The 15644-nt window shown below is 44.8% G+C and overlaps 1 protein-coding gene across 2 annotated transcripts in view; it reads right to left on the minus strand.

Moving 5' to 3' along the window:
* Positions 1–495: 495 nt before the first annotated feature.
* PPP1R16B (protein phosphatase 1 regulatory subunit 16B) overlaps positions 496–15644 on the minus strand; it is a 40527-nt gene continuing 25378 nt past the window's right edge. For both annotated transcript variants that reach the window (XM_008920040.3, XM_018073996.2), the window contains 9 exons: positions 14110–14180; positions 11959–12104; positions 10630–10733; positions 10175–10299; positions 8242–8367; positions 7806–7881; positions 7277–7406; positions 6359–6527; positions 496–5765 (listed from right to left, as the gene is read on the minus strand). In XM_008920040.3, the coding sequence (XP_008918288.1) occupies positions 5244–5765; positions 6359–6527; positions 7277–7406; positions 7806–7881; positions 8242–8367; positions 10175–10299; positions 10630–10733; positions 11959–12104; positions 14110–14180 (1469 nt within the window). In that variant the 3' untranslated portion in view covers positions 496–5243. The remainder of the gene's footprint in view (positions 5766–6358; positions 6528–7276; positions 7407–7805; positions 7882–8241; positions 8368–10174; positions 10300–10629; positions 10734–11958; positions 12105–14109; positions 14181–15644) is intronic.

Genomic DNA, 15644 nt, shown 5'->3' on the forward strand with positions numbered 1-15644 from the left:
GTCGGGAAGCGCAGCCGCGGGACTTCCCCTGCTGGGGGGAGAGCCCTGCTGTCCCTCCGGGGCGCTTTCGCCTTCGCGCGAATCAACCCCCCTGAGAAGGACCCTCTTAATGATGCACTTTAACAAATGCTGGACCTAATGCCTCGGGCATGTCCCAGTCCAGGAAAGGCAGGCACAGCTTTGGCCCTCCCGCTTGTCCCCAGCACGATTTACCGCTACTTCACAGAATATTCTGAGGTAGAAGAAACCCACAAGCATCAGCAATGTCCAATTCCTGTCCCTGCATAGGACACCCCCAAGAATCCCACCGTGTGGCTGAGAGCGTTGTCCAAACGCTTCTTGAGACCCGCACTCGCTGAAACAAAAAGTTACACTCACCCACTGCCCAGATTTACTCTTCCAAGACATCCTCTGGCTGTACTGACAGCTGAGAGAGAGGCAGAGACATTTAACAGAGTCCCAAAACGTCAACCGATTAAAAAGACCTCAGTGGCATTTTTGTATTATTAAAAGAAATTTAATATAATTTTTAAATTAAAAAATTCCATCTCTCTATTAAAGACACTGAGTCAGGTGCTAATACTGTCAGACATACCCTTTTGGCATGAGTTTTACATAAAGTTTAAGATTTTATGCATTGCTTCAATATGTTAAAGCATCTTCATACTTACAGTAGCAATAAAGTCAATTCCATAAATATCAAATATCCTTTTTTAAAAAAAGTTTAAATATATTAGACTCTGATTGCCAAAATGCCATTTTATACACAAAGCTGCTAATACAATATACAGTTCTTACTTTTTTTTTCACATAAAATACATTTCATCAAGTTTTATTTGTACATCGTTTACTACTGATCGACGGAATTATGAGTTATTGCAGAAGGCTTGTCATCATCTGTTAATGTCCTGTACACACAGCAGCCCTGCCAAGCTGTACCAGGGTTATCCACATTCCTGCATCCACTCTCACACTGCAATCTGAAGGCTGAAGACAGCAGTGGCAATACTAAGGCTGCATCTGCACTGTTTTAAAACCCCTATCCCCCCTTCAGCTGCAGGTGGAGATCATTGCATTGGTGTAGCTTTGGGAACAGGTATCTTGAGCAGAGTCTCCTCTACTACAGCTTCCACAGCTAAAATAAAGCAAAATATTCTAGGTTGTACTTGTGCCATGGCAGATGTTGCCTGGAGAGCCCAGTGGTACTTGAATTGTGTGAGGGAAATGAGAAGTCCATTACCAGTTTGGCCAACATGAAAACGGTAGAATAAGGGTGAAGAACAACCAGGGACAATGTTCTGTTGTACAGTCACAGGCAAAACAGAACAAAAGAAGTAAATATTAGCTGTATTCTGTAATAAGAGGTGAGACCTTGCTGCTACGAGTGTGTTCTGGATTCTGCTTGTAGACAACTAATACAAAGTAGTCAACATGATTTGTTAAAATAGAATGAAGACCCTGTCATTTCCTTTAGTGTATTTGGGAAGAGAGAAGTGGTGATCATGAGAGAAACTGAAAGAGCAAATAATAATGTCAAAATCTGGCATGCTGTGAACTTTTAGCCCCTTGCAAACAGTCTAAAGTGAAAGAACAACACTATATAGTCACCACAAACCTTCCAGAGATGGGTTACCTTTAGCAAGCACGATAAGGCACAGAAATACCCAGGTGTAGGGAGAACACCTTCCAGCAGTTCATCCATGGCTCACTGGAGATCAGTGCTATTGCTTTCCTGGTTCGATAGTCCCTTTTCTATGGAATTGCTGATCTAGTTTCAGCAGAGAAGATTTGGGTAATCGGAGCTCCAAGACTGAAGCAAAAGGGCACTATACAGAAATTGTAATGCATTTGGGAGCTTGTAAGTGATTTCAATCCCACGAAATAAGACTCTGCTCAATAAACTCCAGAATTCATTGCCTCCACTGAGTATTACACCAAGTCATTATCACTGTTGCCCTGACATGCTCTTCTCCTTCCCTACCAGGAGTTCCTCATTCACATGGTTCTTCAACCACACCTGCAAGATGGCACAGAATCACATCAGCTACAGTCAGTTCTTCCCAAAAGTGGGAAGGTTTTAAGATTCAGGAGCACCAAAGAAGTGAGACTAAGTGGGTTGAAATTGCATCACAAATCCAGGTCTGATGTCAAACAGATCCCAGCAATGGTACTTAAGCCCTTATGTAATATTTCAGTGCTGTGACTTTCTTGGCTGACAGAGACATTATTTTGAGAGACACCTTTTTTTCCATATAAAAAATGTCTTTCAACGTGGAATGTAAAGCTGCTCTCAGCAACCAGTTTGTTTGTTAGAAACAGTATGACTTCAGCACACAGGAAGATGTGGTGAGCAAAAGGGTTATTCTTGTGGAGTTCTGCTTGCAATAGACCCATCAATACATTCATGTTCTGAAATCTTTGCACAGTCTGGACAATTACAGCCTTTGGGTTACTGCCCTTTAAAACACATAGATATCAAAACCCCGCTGTTGTTGTAACATTGCTAAATTTTACAGTAAAAGGCCTTATTCCTAGAGTGAAATACCAATGGAAACAAAAAAGCTGTTAGTCTAAAATGAACTGGTTTCCCACAGTTTTAATGCGTTAGCAACTCTCAGTGAAAGCACGCCTTAAACTACTTCATACTATTGCATTTCATAATCACCTTTTCATTTCCTTGGAGTTAGATAGGATTCAACACAGTTGATAGCACAGAATTGCTCTGAGAAGGACAAGGGCCCAACTCCTCCTTCGCTGGGAGGGAAGGCAATTCTGGGCCCAAAGTTTGCACCACTTACAACCCAGTGGAGAGCGGCACTGAAATCTGTTACAGTGAATTCAAAAATCTCATTAGGATGGATGTGGAGAGACAAACCTCACCACTGTGGGAGAAGAGAGGCACCTGAAAGATCATCTCCCCTATGTTCCATAATAGCCAGGCCACACTTGGTGTTATCACAGAAGAATTTACTCAGGGTAACCAGACAACCCACTGTTAAGCATGCACAGATGCAGTAAAGTCTCTCCAGTTACCAAATCATCCTCTTTCTACTAGATAATGACTTTAAAAGTCCCTTAAAGTCAAGTACAAGAAGTATTTTCTAGTCTCATATTTAGCATATGTATTTCAACAATGGAGGAAGCCCAACTTCTCTGAACGCTTCAAACCCTGCCTTTAACAGAACTGAAGTTTTAAATTAATTGGGTCAGCTGCTGCCATATTCTTATTTGCTTCTAAGATTGGTAAGGAAAGGAAGAGTAAACTGTCAGTCTGGTAATGACCTCACAGGTCCTGAAGTGTCTCCTGCCCAGTGTGGCTGTGGTGGTGACACACAGCCACCGCTGCTGCCTTGAGAAGCCCAGAGCCCTGCATTGTAATACATCCAGCCCCAGCAATGGGCTAGATTTGATGGGAGCAGAGGGTAGCACTTAACAGTCTAAGTCAACTGGCAGCCTAAGTCAACTCTTTATAGCCTAGAAAAAAGTTAAGGCTGTGAGGATTCCCACAGAGGGAATGTACATGTGAAGGGTAATATTGATGTCTTACAGCTGCCAGATAAAAAGAAGATGGGTGGAAGCCGCATTTGCTGTTGCTTGGTTGAAGTACAAGTACACGAGCTGGATTGAATCCACTGACGGCCTACAGAGACCCAAACACGTTTATATCTTCAGAGTCTGGAATTTAAGCTGCCCAAGAAGACAAATATTTATGCAGGCAAAGAGTTACAAGTGCAACAGCTCCTCTGTGTAGAAAAGAGGTTGAAGATTTACAGTTACTGCTGTAGATACAACTGAACTGTGGCGAGTTCCTCAGAGCTGTGTCCCATGGGGCACTCTCCTCTCACCTCCCCCCCGTACACAAAGCCTGAACTTGCTGAGAAGCCCATGCTAGTGTTTCTCAGGTGGTCTCTCAGAGCTCATATGGACTGCACCAAAACACAGGGTGGTGTGCCAGCGGCTCCACAGCAGAGAGGCTTTGCTAAGCACTGCATGGTGCAAGGCAACTCCTTCAAACACAGAGGCATTTAAACCTTCTCCTGACAGCTGCTAACCACTGCTGGTGGAAGTGGTTTCAGTATGGGAGCTGGAAAACAAACCAAAAAAAATCTCCTGTCCTGCTGCAACGTTGAACTACCACAGCAATGGTTTAACAGTAATTTACAAGCCAAAGACTGCAGGTTAATGCAAGTGTCATCATACCTATGGGATTAGAAATGCTTTCATGGCGTTTCTAGATTAGTGTTGACAAGCCTTTCCTCCTCACCCCTCCCGAGCCCTGTGGTTCTGGAAATCCAGAAAAAAAATCAGATTGCAAAGCATACTGCCCCTAGTATCTGTGTTGAGCATATAGAGTAAACAAACAGAATCAATAGGAAAGTGAGATCAACAAAAGTCTTTTCAGTTTTAACAAATTAAGAGTCTAAATAGTACAAATAAGGGTTTTTTTAATTACTTATCCCAGTATAGACCTTTGCCAGTATTTTATTGCAGTAAAATTCTATTGCCAGGGCCCCTTATTGCAACATCAGTTTTAAAGCCTCATGAGTGAAGCCTGTTCCAGGAAAAGTTCTGCTTCAAACCTGAAGGCAGCCTGAAGTGACGAGCTGATACGAGCAGAACAGGACCCAGCCAGTGCACAGTTCTTGATGGTGAGCTGTCACTGCAAGGAGAAAATACCTTGCAAACTTCCTCAGCACAGCATCTACACTTCCTTGTTGCTCAGGCCCAGGAAGTGCTGGATCCAGCTGAAAACAGCTCTGTCCACTCTTGCAAACCCCATGTGGGGGTTGACCTCCCCTCCAAGGTATGTGCATCACCCAAGGGTGAAAATGTAGGTCTGAACTGTCACCTTCCAGCCCCTTGGTGACTTGCAGCAAGAGGCTCAGATGCAAAGATTTTAATCCAGATCCTTTCTTTGTTCCAAGGCATCTCATGACTTCCCAAGGATGGGGAGGCAGTGCATGATACCTTTTCCCCCTGGGAGCAAGATGAGGGAGACTCTTTTTACGTCATATTGATGTGCATCCCTTCCTCTCCTAAAAGCCTTGCTCCACCTGCATTACTCATTCAGCTGCAATGTAAGTAATTGGCAGGGTAAAGTACAATTCAGGATGAACGAGGCTGCCACAGTCAGGATGTCCATAACTAAATTCTCCCTTTGGAAAGCAAACACTCTGGCAGCTGAGACAGATCCAACCAGCCCACTCACATCTTGTTTTCTCTGGGGCGAGACACAGACAAGACTAGGAAATTCTGCAGCACCCATGCACCTTCTCTTCCATTTCCTCCATGGGAGCTTTGAATTTCAAGAGGGGTGGATCGCCACTGGACACTGTGTAATACACTGAGGTCCCATTTGAGCTGTAGGGAGAAGTCCTGGATTCGATTAAGTGTGACTTGGCCTCACCCACATTCTCAGCAACTCCTGCCATGCCACTGCTGAAGTGGGTGCTGAGGAAAGGGTGCTGGAGGAGTTTGGCTGCAGCCCGCTGCCTCTTCAGTTCTGAGAGTGTTTGGTGGTTGTGCTCCTTGTAGGTGCCCCAGAACTGCTGGGTGTCGGGGAGCCCAGGGTTGCCGTAGGGCAGCACGTGGCCAGGGTTACTGCTGGGCTCAGCGTGCATGCTCCAAACATCCCCGTTGGAAAAGGTGTACTGGTAAGGGCTGGCAGATGCCATGAGTCCATTCTGGAGTGGGATCTCAGAGTCACACTGGGTGCTTTTGTTTGCTAACTCTGGAAGGAGGGAGGAGTTCTCCAGCACTGAGTTCTGGAACAAGAAGACATGAAAGAAAAGGATCTTCCACTGTCCCCCACAGCAGGGTTTATCCCTGTGACAACTTCCTAAGCCTACTCCCATTCAGCCTTTTGACCAGACAGGTACTGCAGCACAAACACTGAATTCACCCACTAATGGGACCCTATAATGCTGTGAGCCCTAACCAGGTACATGGAACATTAAGTCATAAGCACTCACAAAAGAAATAACAAATAGATAAGCATATTAATATAATATGATAGTAACCGAATTGAAAACAAGTAACTGCAAAGCAACTTTACAATTCTTTTGTGATTACCACTTTTAGCTGTAAAGAGAAATGCACACACCATCTTTTCAGAATCTCTGGTTCACCAGGACCTTATCTCAAAACTATTTATGCAGCTGTAAATCCAAAACAGTCTTTCCACTAGAGAGGGTTATCCCAGTTTACGCCAAATGAGAATTAGGTCTTTTGCTTACATCTGATGGATGAGGTCTACAAATTTTTTAGCCACCTTCAACCCCAGAGCACCCACACTGCTACTGAACCTGCACTACCAGCCCCCCTCAGTGACTCCCATAATAGAGAAGAGGTTCCTTACGGGGTCTGTATTCTCCTGGTCAGACCGAGTCTCCCCAATTTCTCCAATGAAACCTGAGTTCCTTCCTTCTTCTGCTGCCCCCAGCTGCTGCCAAACGATGGCCTCTTTCTCACACTCCTTCCTGTAAAGGTTTGTTCGGTCCGAAAGACTGGCCCTCCTCACCACCTTCCTGTGGGACAGGGACAAAGGGCATCAAAGCTGTGAGCAGGACATGACAATTCCCCTTACTCCATAATCCCTCTCACCTCCACCTCACACTTCACAGCCTCTCCCTCTGGAATGGAACATGGATTTAGCTTCCTGGCACCCACACAAAGCAAAGGCACTAGTGTGGATATTAAAGGTGGGAGGAATTTTAAGGAGTTTTAAAGTAGCACTGCAGATCTGCATTAAAGCTCATACAGCTCAATGAACGATCTACTCTGCAACCAGTGGAGTAACAATATAGAGGAATGGCCCACGGGCTGTTTAGGGAGTTTTGTGGTCTGCTGGACTGCTTTGGTGTCTAGTAAATGTTTTATAAAGACCTGTGCAAACTGTATCTGGGCACAGTATCTTGGCCATGCCATTTTATTATTGAGAAGCTCAAGTTAATCCACTTGAAGCACTGACTGTCCAACACCAGTCCCAGTGGTTTAATAGAGTAAATTCTCACCGCTTGGTCCTCTGCTCAGAGCAGTTATTAAACCACAACAGTGCAAAGCCATTTCCCCCCCAAGAAATAGCCTGTCTTTCTAGTAAAACAGCAACATTTCAAGGGAGCTCTGCTTTGAGCAACCAAAGTCAGCTTCTGCCTCTCAGAGTTTGTTCAGAAAGGACAGATGGAGTCCTGCACACCCACCACAGGGTGCTCTGCAACCACCCCTGGGTGGCCAAGCCAACGCACACTGGGTGACCTGCAGGAAGAGTACAACTCACCCCCGGCTGCCCGTGCTGGAGGTCCTTCGGCTCAGGGAGGATTTATGCCTCATCTGAGACTTCATGATCACATCGTGTTTGTGTTTCAACTCCAGAAGCAATACTTTGAATTCCTCCTCTTCACACAGATCTATGGCACACACACAGACCGAGCCCTTAATGAGACAGTTCCCATGTGGTACCATTGACACCATGTTACTAACTGTGCCTTCCTAGTTAAGACACCCATGTCTTACAGTTGTATTCAGCAGGGAGACTCCCAAGCACAGGTTCAGAGGGATAACACTAGTGGAAATACACAGGAGAAAGACTTGGTGCTTGAGAAATTCCTTCTTCCTTGTTTTTATGTGCAGGAAGAAACGCTTCGAGAAGCAGTAAAGCAGGAGCTTCAAAACTTCAGTCCCAGTTACAGTAACTGAAACTTTGATTCTAAAGATATTCAAGAAATTACGTTAATGCTTCTGAAGGCACCATGTGAAGACTCCAGCCATTTCTTAGGCATTTCTTTTTTTAAGCTTAGTAAACTCACCTATTGGCATCTCATCCAAAGATGTTCTGGCACTCAAACTAGCCCCATGGGACACAAGTAACTCAGCCATCTGCATCTAAAGAATGGAAAGAGAGAAAGTCAAGTTGACAGAGCTATTTTAGGCAATTTAGGCTTTCCTTCCCAAAGCTGAAAAGTTGGAATAAGATCAGAAGCAATGGCATGTGTGCTCAACTTGCCTGAAATTATTCTGGTATGTGTGTGATCTTAAACAATGTTCCTACCATTCACCTGCACAGACAGACATACTCTGTCTGAACTTTCTCAGCAACCAGTTCTTTTTGGAACCCAAAGGACTGATGCTGTCCAGAGAGCCCAGCCCCAGCACAGATTTCTTCCATTTGCAGAGTACTACACAATTTGCCCAGGCAGAAAGAAATGTCACCCTCCTACATGAGGCTTGCAGCAAAATCATTACCTGTCCCCAGAAAGCAGCAGCGTGAAGAGGTTCCCAGCCGTCCCAGTCCTTAATGTCCAGGCTCGCCCCCTGGTCAAGAAGGACTTCAGCTGCATGCAGATAACCATTGGCTGCAGCTATATGCAGCTAGGAGATAAGGAACAGAACGTGAACCACCTGCAAGGATCATGGATGGCTCTATAGACCAAGTTTCAGTGGATTTTCTTGAATGATGTTTGAGCCTAGAGCTGAACAGGCAGCACATTTCACAATTAGCAGATGCTACCAGGTCAAAAGTAGGTTGTTCCTGTTACTAAAACTCAGTATTACCTGCATGTAATTCTGTTTGGGTGAGGAAACTGCTCAATATTTCTTAAAATAACTTACCTATATGGGTTAGAAAAATAATGTTTTCACATTTTAAATCAAGGGCTTTTAAGTACTTCCTAATCTGCAGGGGAACAGCACAATCAAAATACAAGTCTGCAATGGAGTGCATTATCCACTGTGCACCCTGCATTTCTCATGCCAGGAGAATGTCTCCTCTTCCCCACTGAAGTGCTGTGGATGTGATGTTTTAATCAAATTTACAGCCTGCTTTAGTCAGGACTCTCCGTGCAATTGCACTTCCACTCACACTATTATTATTTTCACCACTTGAAAATCAAAAACATTTTAAAACTTTGCTACTTTTAGTTAGGGGAATATGATTTTTCAGGTATTGGCTTCCAACTACAGCCACCACTTCGGAGACATCAGAAACAGTCTCCTTTAGTCCCCCAACTCTATGTCTCTGAAGATTTTCATATTTGCCATCTGCTGTTGCATGTCTGAGCTAAACACTGACCTATGCACTGGTCTGAAGGGATTAACTGCACCCAAAGATCCTCCTACTTCAACTGTGCTGAAAAGGAGAATTAAAGCTTATTTTCAAAAAATTTCCCATGTGGATTCCACCACACAAAGTTAAACCCTCATCTGGAAATAAATTCTGATGCTTTTTGGCAACTCAATTAATTTCTACATAAATTTTATGCCACTTAGTCATACCTTCTAGAGGTCACATGAATTAGCAGGGAATCACTTTGGGGTGATACAAAAGGCTAAGCCAAGAGATCTGATTAAATTTATGTATATAATCCTTGTTAAAGGGAAAAAGGTGCTGAAAAAATAAGCTGCAATAAAAGTTTCAGTCATCCAAGGTTATCTTGGAGGGAGCCTGCCCTCCTCTTATGCTTCTGGTATATGCTAAAGGTGACATTTAGATTAAGAAACCTGAATGCCACAGCATGGTCATCAAACAAATGGACCAAGTGCCTGTATATCAGTTAGGTCTGGACCCAAGCATCAAACGACCAAGGTTGTATGAAACTCCCAACACATATAACCTCATTATTGAATTTCCCCTAAGCTGGGACTGCTGTAACCAATGATTTAAGAAACACATTTGCAGGTGAAAAAGAAGGGAACAGGACTAGGACTGTTCAGCCTTCTTGGTACCTGTCCAGTCAAATCAGATGGCAGCTTGCTTTGTGCTCTACACCTGTCCTGGCTCCTCTCCTCTGCCAGGGGCCGATGCCATCCTACCTGAGCAAACATAGCAGCCATTGACTCCTTGTGAGGCAGATGCTATGCAAAGCAGAAAGGAGGCAGAAGGTCTCCAGAGTTCCCAACACCAGATCCTGCTCCCATGAAAACCAGAGGACTCTCATGCCTTTTCTGTGGGAGTCTGATCAATCTACAAGACTAGTGAGAAGCAAGAGGTCACTGGGAGGTCTTTGAGTCCCAGTTCCCTGGAGGTTAGCAGATGTTTATGTTCTGCAACTCCTCACTGTGGGATTTCTCCTCTCAGTGACTTGTACATGTTGATTTTGTATAACTCCTGCCCCAGGGCAGATTTCATAACCTCTGGGCTGAATGAAGGCAAAACTGAAGCTGCTGCAGTTTCACTCACCAGTGTAGCACCTTGGGCATCAGTCCTGTTCAGGTCTTGTCCAGTCGCAAGTATGTCATGAATGTCACAGATCATGACCTGCTCTGGAGCAGCACGCATCTCATTGATCCTTTCCTGTGTAATCCCTGTTAACATTCCAGTTAGAGGAGAGTTGGAAAGGGTTTTATCTCCACTTCTTGAGTAAAATCAGACTTATGATCCTGGTTGATATGACCTCACACCCTTTTCAGAAGATATGTAGCTGAGGGGACCTGTCTGCTGTCTTTCACCCTCATGATCTTTAGGAATCAGAGTAACTAGACTCTGAGTCTAGTTCCAAGAGTCAGGTTCCAAGAAATGATGCCAGCAGCAGCTCTCTGCTTTTCTCCAGAGGCCAGTCAAGAGCTGACAAACAAGGTAATTTTTAGTACCACACTGACCTGGTTTTGTATTTTACGTGAACTCAATCTCCTTACCTTGATAGGCCATGCAAGTCTCAATGACATCCAAAGTTGGTTCATCTTCACAGAGGTCATACGGCATGTTACCATCTGCATTTACTGCCAACAAGTCTGCTCCACTGCAAGAGGAAACCCAGTTACATGAGAAAAGACCTCAGACATCCTAGAGCAGGCAGTGCCAAACACTGGGATAAATGCTTATGAAAAACTAACAGGGGTTTAATAGTTGCCCAAATGCCACCAAGACACATATGAGATAAGAAAGATTTGAAGCAAAGCCAAGGAGCTATGAATGGGGAAGATTAATTCCAGAAGTGGATGAAAGGCAGCACACTACACCTCCTTCATGGGTCAGTAATGCACTATGTTGGTCCACATCTGCTCCAGTTTTATTCCCCCATCCAAAAATTTCCTAACCCAAATGGGACTGTCCAACTGCATCCTCTTCTCTCCTTCACTACACAGCCAAAGAAGGGTCAAATTTTCAACACTCATCTCCCAGATGACAGCAGCACAAGGAGAAGTCTGCCTCCCTGAGAGAGAAGCAGCAGACACTGCCGTGCAAGGCAGCAAGTTAACACTTCCAAAGCATTGTCACTCTGGGAAATGGAGGAGAGGGCTCCATACAGAGCCAGAACTACCTGTTCCAGGTAGGATTCACAGCAAGTGCTCACCAAATGGCACAACTCAAAACACACCTGGCTTCCTCCACCTTGCTGGTAAGTCTAGAAAAGACCTGAGATTTAGGGTAAACACTTGAGCTTTAGAGCCTTGGTGAAATCAAGTGGAAGGTCCAGTGCAAGCACCTGTGTCGCCACTGGGGAACCAATGCACTCCAGGAAGCAAACTGGTTATTAATTACGACCCAGTAAGACAGGTCACAGAGTTCACCCAGGTATTTGAACTATACAAACACGCTGCTGCCCTCCTACAGCAGTGTCTCCTTGACTGGGACTGGAAGATCTGAAGTGATGTTTAAGGGCTTGAAGAGGTGGACCCTTGCTGGCTGCTCCTATTTCTACCCACCCAGTGACCAGGTTCCACAAGCACACACAGACACACCAAAATACAGGCAAAAAGCAGCAAATTTTGGCCCAGTCTCCAGAAAATTCATGAAACTGAGCCAAGCCACCTGGGGTTTTATTCTGCCTCCTCAGCCTTTCTGCTCTTCCTCCTCCACCCCCTTCTCCCCCAAGCAGGAAGGAGTCCCACAAATAGCCTGAAAGCAGGGAATAATCAGCACCGCTGCAATCTCACAAGGTACTGAACAGTCTCAGTTTCCATCCACAAGAAGCTGTGGTAGAATCAGATCTGCAGAAAGGACAGAGACAAAAAGCCACCTACTGCTGGATGAGGATCTTCACCAGGTTGATATGACCACATGTAGCTGCTGCATGCAATGGAGTCCACAGCTCATTGTCCTTGGCATTGACATTGGCTCCATGGTTGAGGAGAAGTTTGACTATGTCTTCATAGTTGTCTATGCAGCACTGGTGAGGAAGAGATACAGATAGATTGGGTTTTTTAGGCTTTGGGAAGATGAGGGCTTATACCTACTCAGCTGTAAAATAATAAAGGGTACCTGGATGTGGAGACCTACTTTATCCTGCACTGTTAGCAACAAGCAACTCCAACAGAGTTAAACAGCAGCAGGTCAGAAAGGCACCATGCAGAACACCTACACTGGGCAGACCACAGGTCACTGGTATCTTACAGGGCCTTCTGGTGTGGGGGCAGAACCAGCAGGGAATAACAGCAAATATGCTCACAGCTTCTATTCCACTGGGTCTTCCATATTCAAGAGAAAACATAAGAGAAATTCAATGTAACCAGTTTAACCACATACCAAGGGATGAGCTGACAAGTTGACATTCCCTTTTCTTAGGGAAAATCCCACACACTGGCATGTGATTAGTAAAGTCTTCTCAAGAGTTCACCACTACCTACCACAGTTATCTGAAGACGTGTAAATTGGATTCCTAGAATTATGAGCTACTTCACAGGGCACCTTTCATTTCCTGAAAAAGATCAGCATTCTCCCTGCATTTACAGCATAGTCCCAGAGGCAGCCAGCAAGAAAAGCCTCAGCCTCTTTCCTTTGCAGAAGGTGGAATTTGCTCTTTGATCCACCTTGTGCTCACATCTTGACATGAATGTGCATGTGATCAAGACACTCAAGATTCACATAAGATTCATTCTTGTGCAAGAGGCCTGTTTGTGGTCTGTGTGGTACTGCTGACCCACGCAGGAGACTCACAGCTCAGCACACAGTATGGGCCACTAATGGGGCTGAATTCCAACCCACAACAAGCATTTTAGCAACTGAGTGACAAGGATCCTTAATGTATTTCTATTTCTGTTCACTATTTGTACATGGAAGTGAGGTTAAAATCGTTCCTGTCACACAGCGAAGTTACCACAGAAGTGTAATTGAGCCCTTCACTGGAAGCCACTGGTACTGGGCAATACTGTTTGCTTAGGGGTTTCTCTCTGTTCAGGGATCCAATTAATTCTACTGGATGTAAAGCTCCCAGCTTAACTCCCAAATGCACCTTTACAATAACCGATCCTTGAGTGGGCAAGATGGGATTCTCCATGGCGTCAGTACCTCGCTGGAAAGCAAAGAGGCTGTCAGCATGTCTCTGTGTGCAGGATAACATCTCTTTGGAGAGGTGCTGCTGGTAGTGGTGGGAACCTTTTGTTCTTGTTGGAGCTAGTTTGCATTTTTAAACAAACACCTCATCCAGCTTTGAAGAGAGCAGGCAACTTGCAAAAGAATCCAAAATCCCAAGTCAGCAGAAGCATTTACAGCAGGCACTAATGGCGAAAAATCCCTGAGTGTCTGTTCCAGAAAAACCCCTGAGTGTCTGTTCCAGAAAAACCCCTGAGTGTCTGTTCCACCCTCGGAGCGTGTGACAACCACGCCACTGTTGTTCCCTGCAGCAGAGGCAGCAGCTGCCAGGCATGGCCAGTCCCACGGGCCTTGGGGAAGAATAGAAAAACCCTTATGGGATCAGCACAGAGGCTTCAAGGAAGGACACAGACTTACACATCACTATTGCAAATCTGTATTTTAGTGGTGAAGTCCATGGGCCTGCAGTGAGTAGCAGCAGGCTCTTCAAGTGCCCTGTGCATCATTTATTTAAACTACTTTCAAAACTTGCAGATTGACAAGGTCTCTAAACTTGAGTTAATCTGCTTTAAGAGTTTACAGCTCACTTCTACAAAGATTAAAGGGTGGGAGAAATATTGTTCACGTCTGAAGTCCAGCCCCGATTCCCAAGCTCAAAGTCTGGGATACAGAAAGAGAAGGGTTTGATCTCAGTTTGCTCCCCAAAAAACTGGATTACCAGTACAACATAGTGAAGTTTCACTGTTTTAACTGAGCAAAAAAATGAAATACAGAAGGTCTCTCTGTGTAACCTGGACAGAGGACAGCAGGAAGGCCCAATGGTGTGGAGCAGCAGGGAGCTGTGACCTCCTCCCACACCTCACCTGATGCAGCGCAGTTAATCCATCCTCATTGCACAGGTCAGGGCTGATGTTGCTCTTCAGCAAGTAACATACTGTAAGGGAAGGACAGAGAGGAGTCAGAGCAGTAATCCTAACACACCTCTTGCTCTCAGCCAACCCACCAGGGCGTTCCAATGTGGGCAGAGTTCCAGGAGACGCAAGCTCAACACTGGCCTGTCACCACAGTGCCAGTGAGACAAGAGCCTTTTTGGATTTATCCAGCAGAGAGCACCAGCATACAATTTTCCCCCAACTTCCTTCCATAGGAGACTGAATACATCTATAATTTTCATACAGTAGTGCTGGAACAATCTCCATTTTTACCTTGTGCTTTGCAATGTCCGAGTGCAACCTCTGCACTCTGCAGCCCAGGAGAGCTCAAAGGCAAGTGGGGATTTTGGGGTCCTGAGTTACGGCTGCAGGAGAGATTCCTCTCACTGTGAGAAGGATTAGGTCTTGCCTCAAGAAGTTATCTATCCATGCTGACAAACCAAGTACATTCAGGGCCTCGTCACATCTAAATACACCACGGTTGCTTTGGACACTTCACTTGAGCTGTTGGGTGTTTGGAGAAAGCTTCCCAGAGGCTTTATTTTTCAATTGCTGCTTTGGAGGGAAAGGATAAGATTTATTCCATTAAAATGCAAATTTCTGAAACACATGAAAAGTTGTTAGCCCTTAGGTGAAAAATAAAGTTTGCTCTGAGGTATAGATCTTGTACAGGGCAATAGCAACAAATCTGGCAGAGGATATAAATTAATTGCAATGCCAGAAACTCTTCAAATTCAACACTGCTGACAGATCTTGATCCCTACCCATCTTTTGTTGTTTACTTGCTCATTCCCTGCTTTTTCTCCAGAGAATTCACTATCTAATGCTTTTCCTACCTCAAATGTCACTGACAGCACAAGCACAAGCCAGAGGTTCATAATCATGTCTCTGGGGCCAGAGTAGCAACAGGTATTCATGTCATATCTTATTTGATGGCAGGGATGTAAGCACTGAGTGAAACCAGAGCCGCAAAATAACGAACACTGACAGAGCTAAAAGGGCAATAACCATCCCCAGAGCTGGCAATCGAAACCACTGCAAGCCTGATCACTCCAAAGCATCCTGCAGCCTCTCATCCCTGTCCCACTGTCAGAGGGAGCTCTTTTCCCAGCACATCCACAGGAAACTCAATTGCAGGGCTGTCCCTGGGGACAGAGCACTTCTGGCATCCAAAACACAACATGAAAAACACACCCACGATGACATCGGTGTTGATTTATGAAGCTTCGTTTAAAAGATCTGGAAAACGCACTCAGAAGAAAGGCAAAATGAAACCAAAGTGAAATTTTGATTGGAAGCCACTGATCTGACATTGTCAAAAAGGAAGGCAAGACTGGAAAGTGAAATAAAACACTTGAAATCACAGAGTTGTTTCACCCAACTCAAAATGAATGCTCAGATTTACGTTTGCTGAAAATAATTTCAGGGATTGACATCTGCTTGATGGAACTGATGCAAAAAAAGCA

Source organism: Manacus vitellinus, unplaced genomic scaffold (genome assembly GCF_001715985.3).
Source record: "Manacus vitellinus isolate BGI_N305 unplaced genomic scaffold, ASM171598v3 scaffold_26_pilon, whole genome shotgun sequence".
NCBI lineage: Eukaryota > Metazoa > Chordata > Aves > Passeriformes > Pipridae > Manacus > Manacus vitellinus.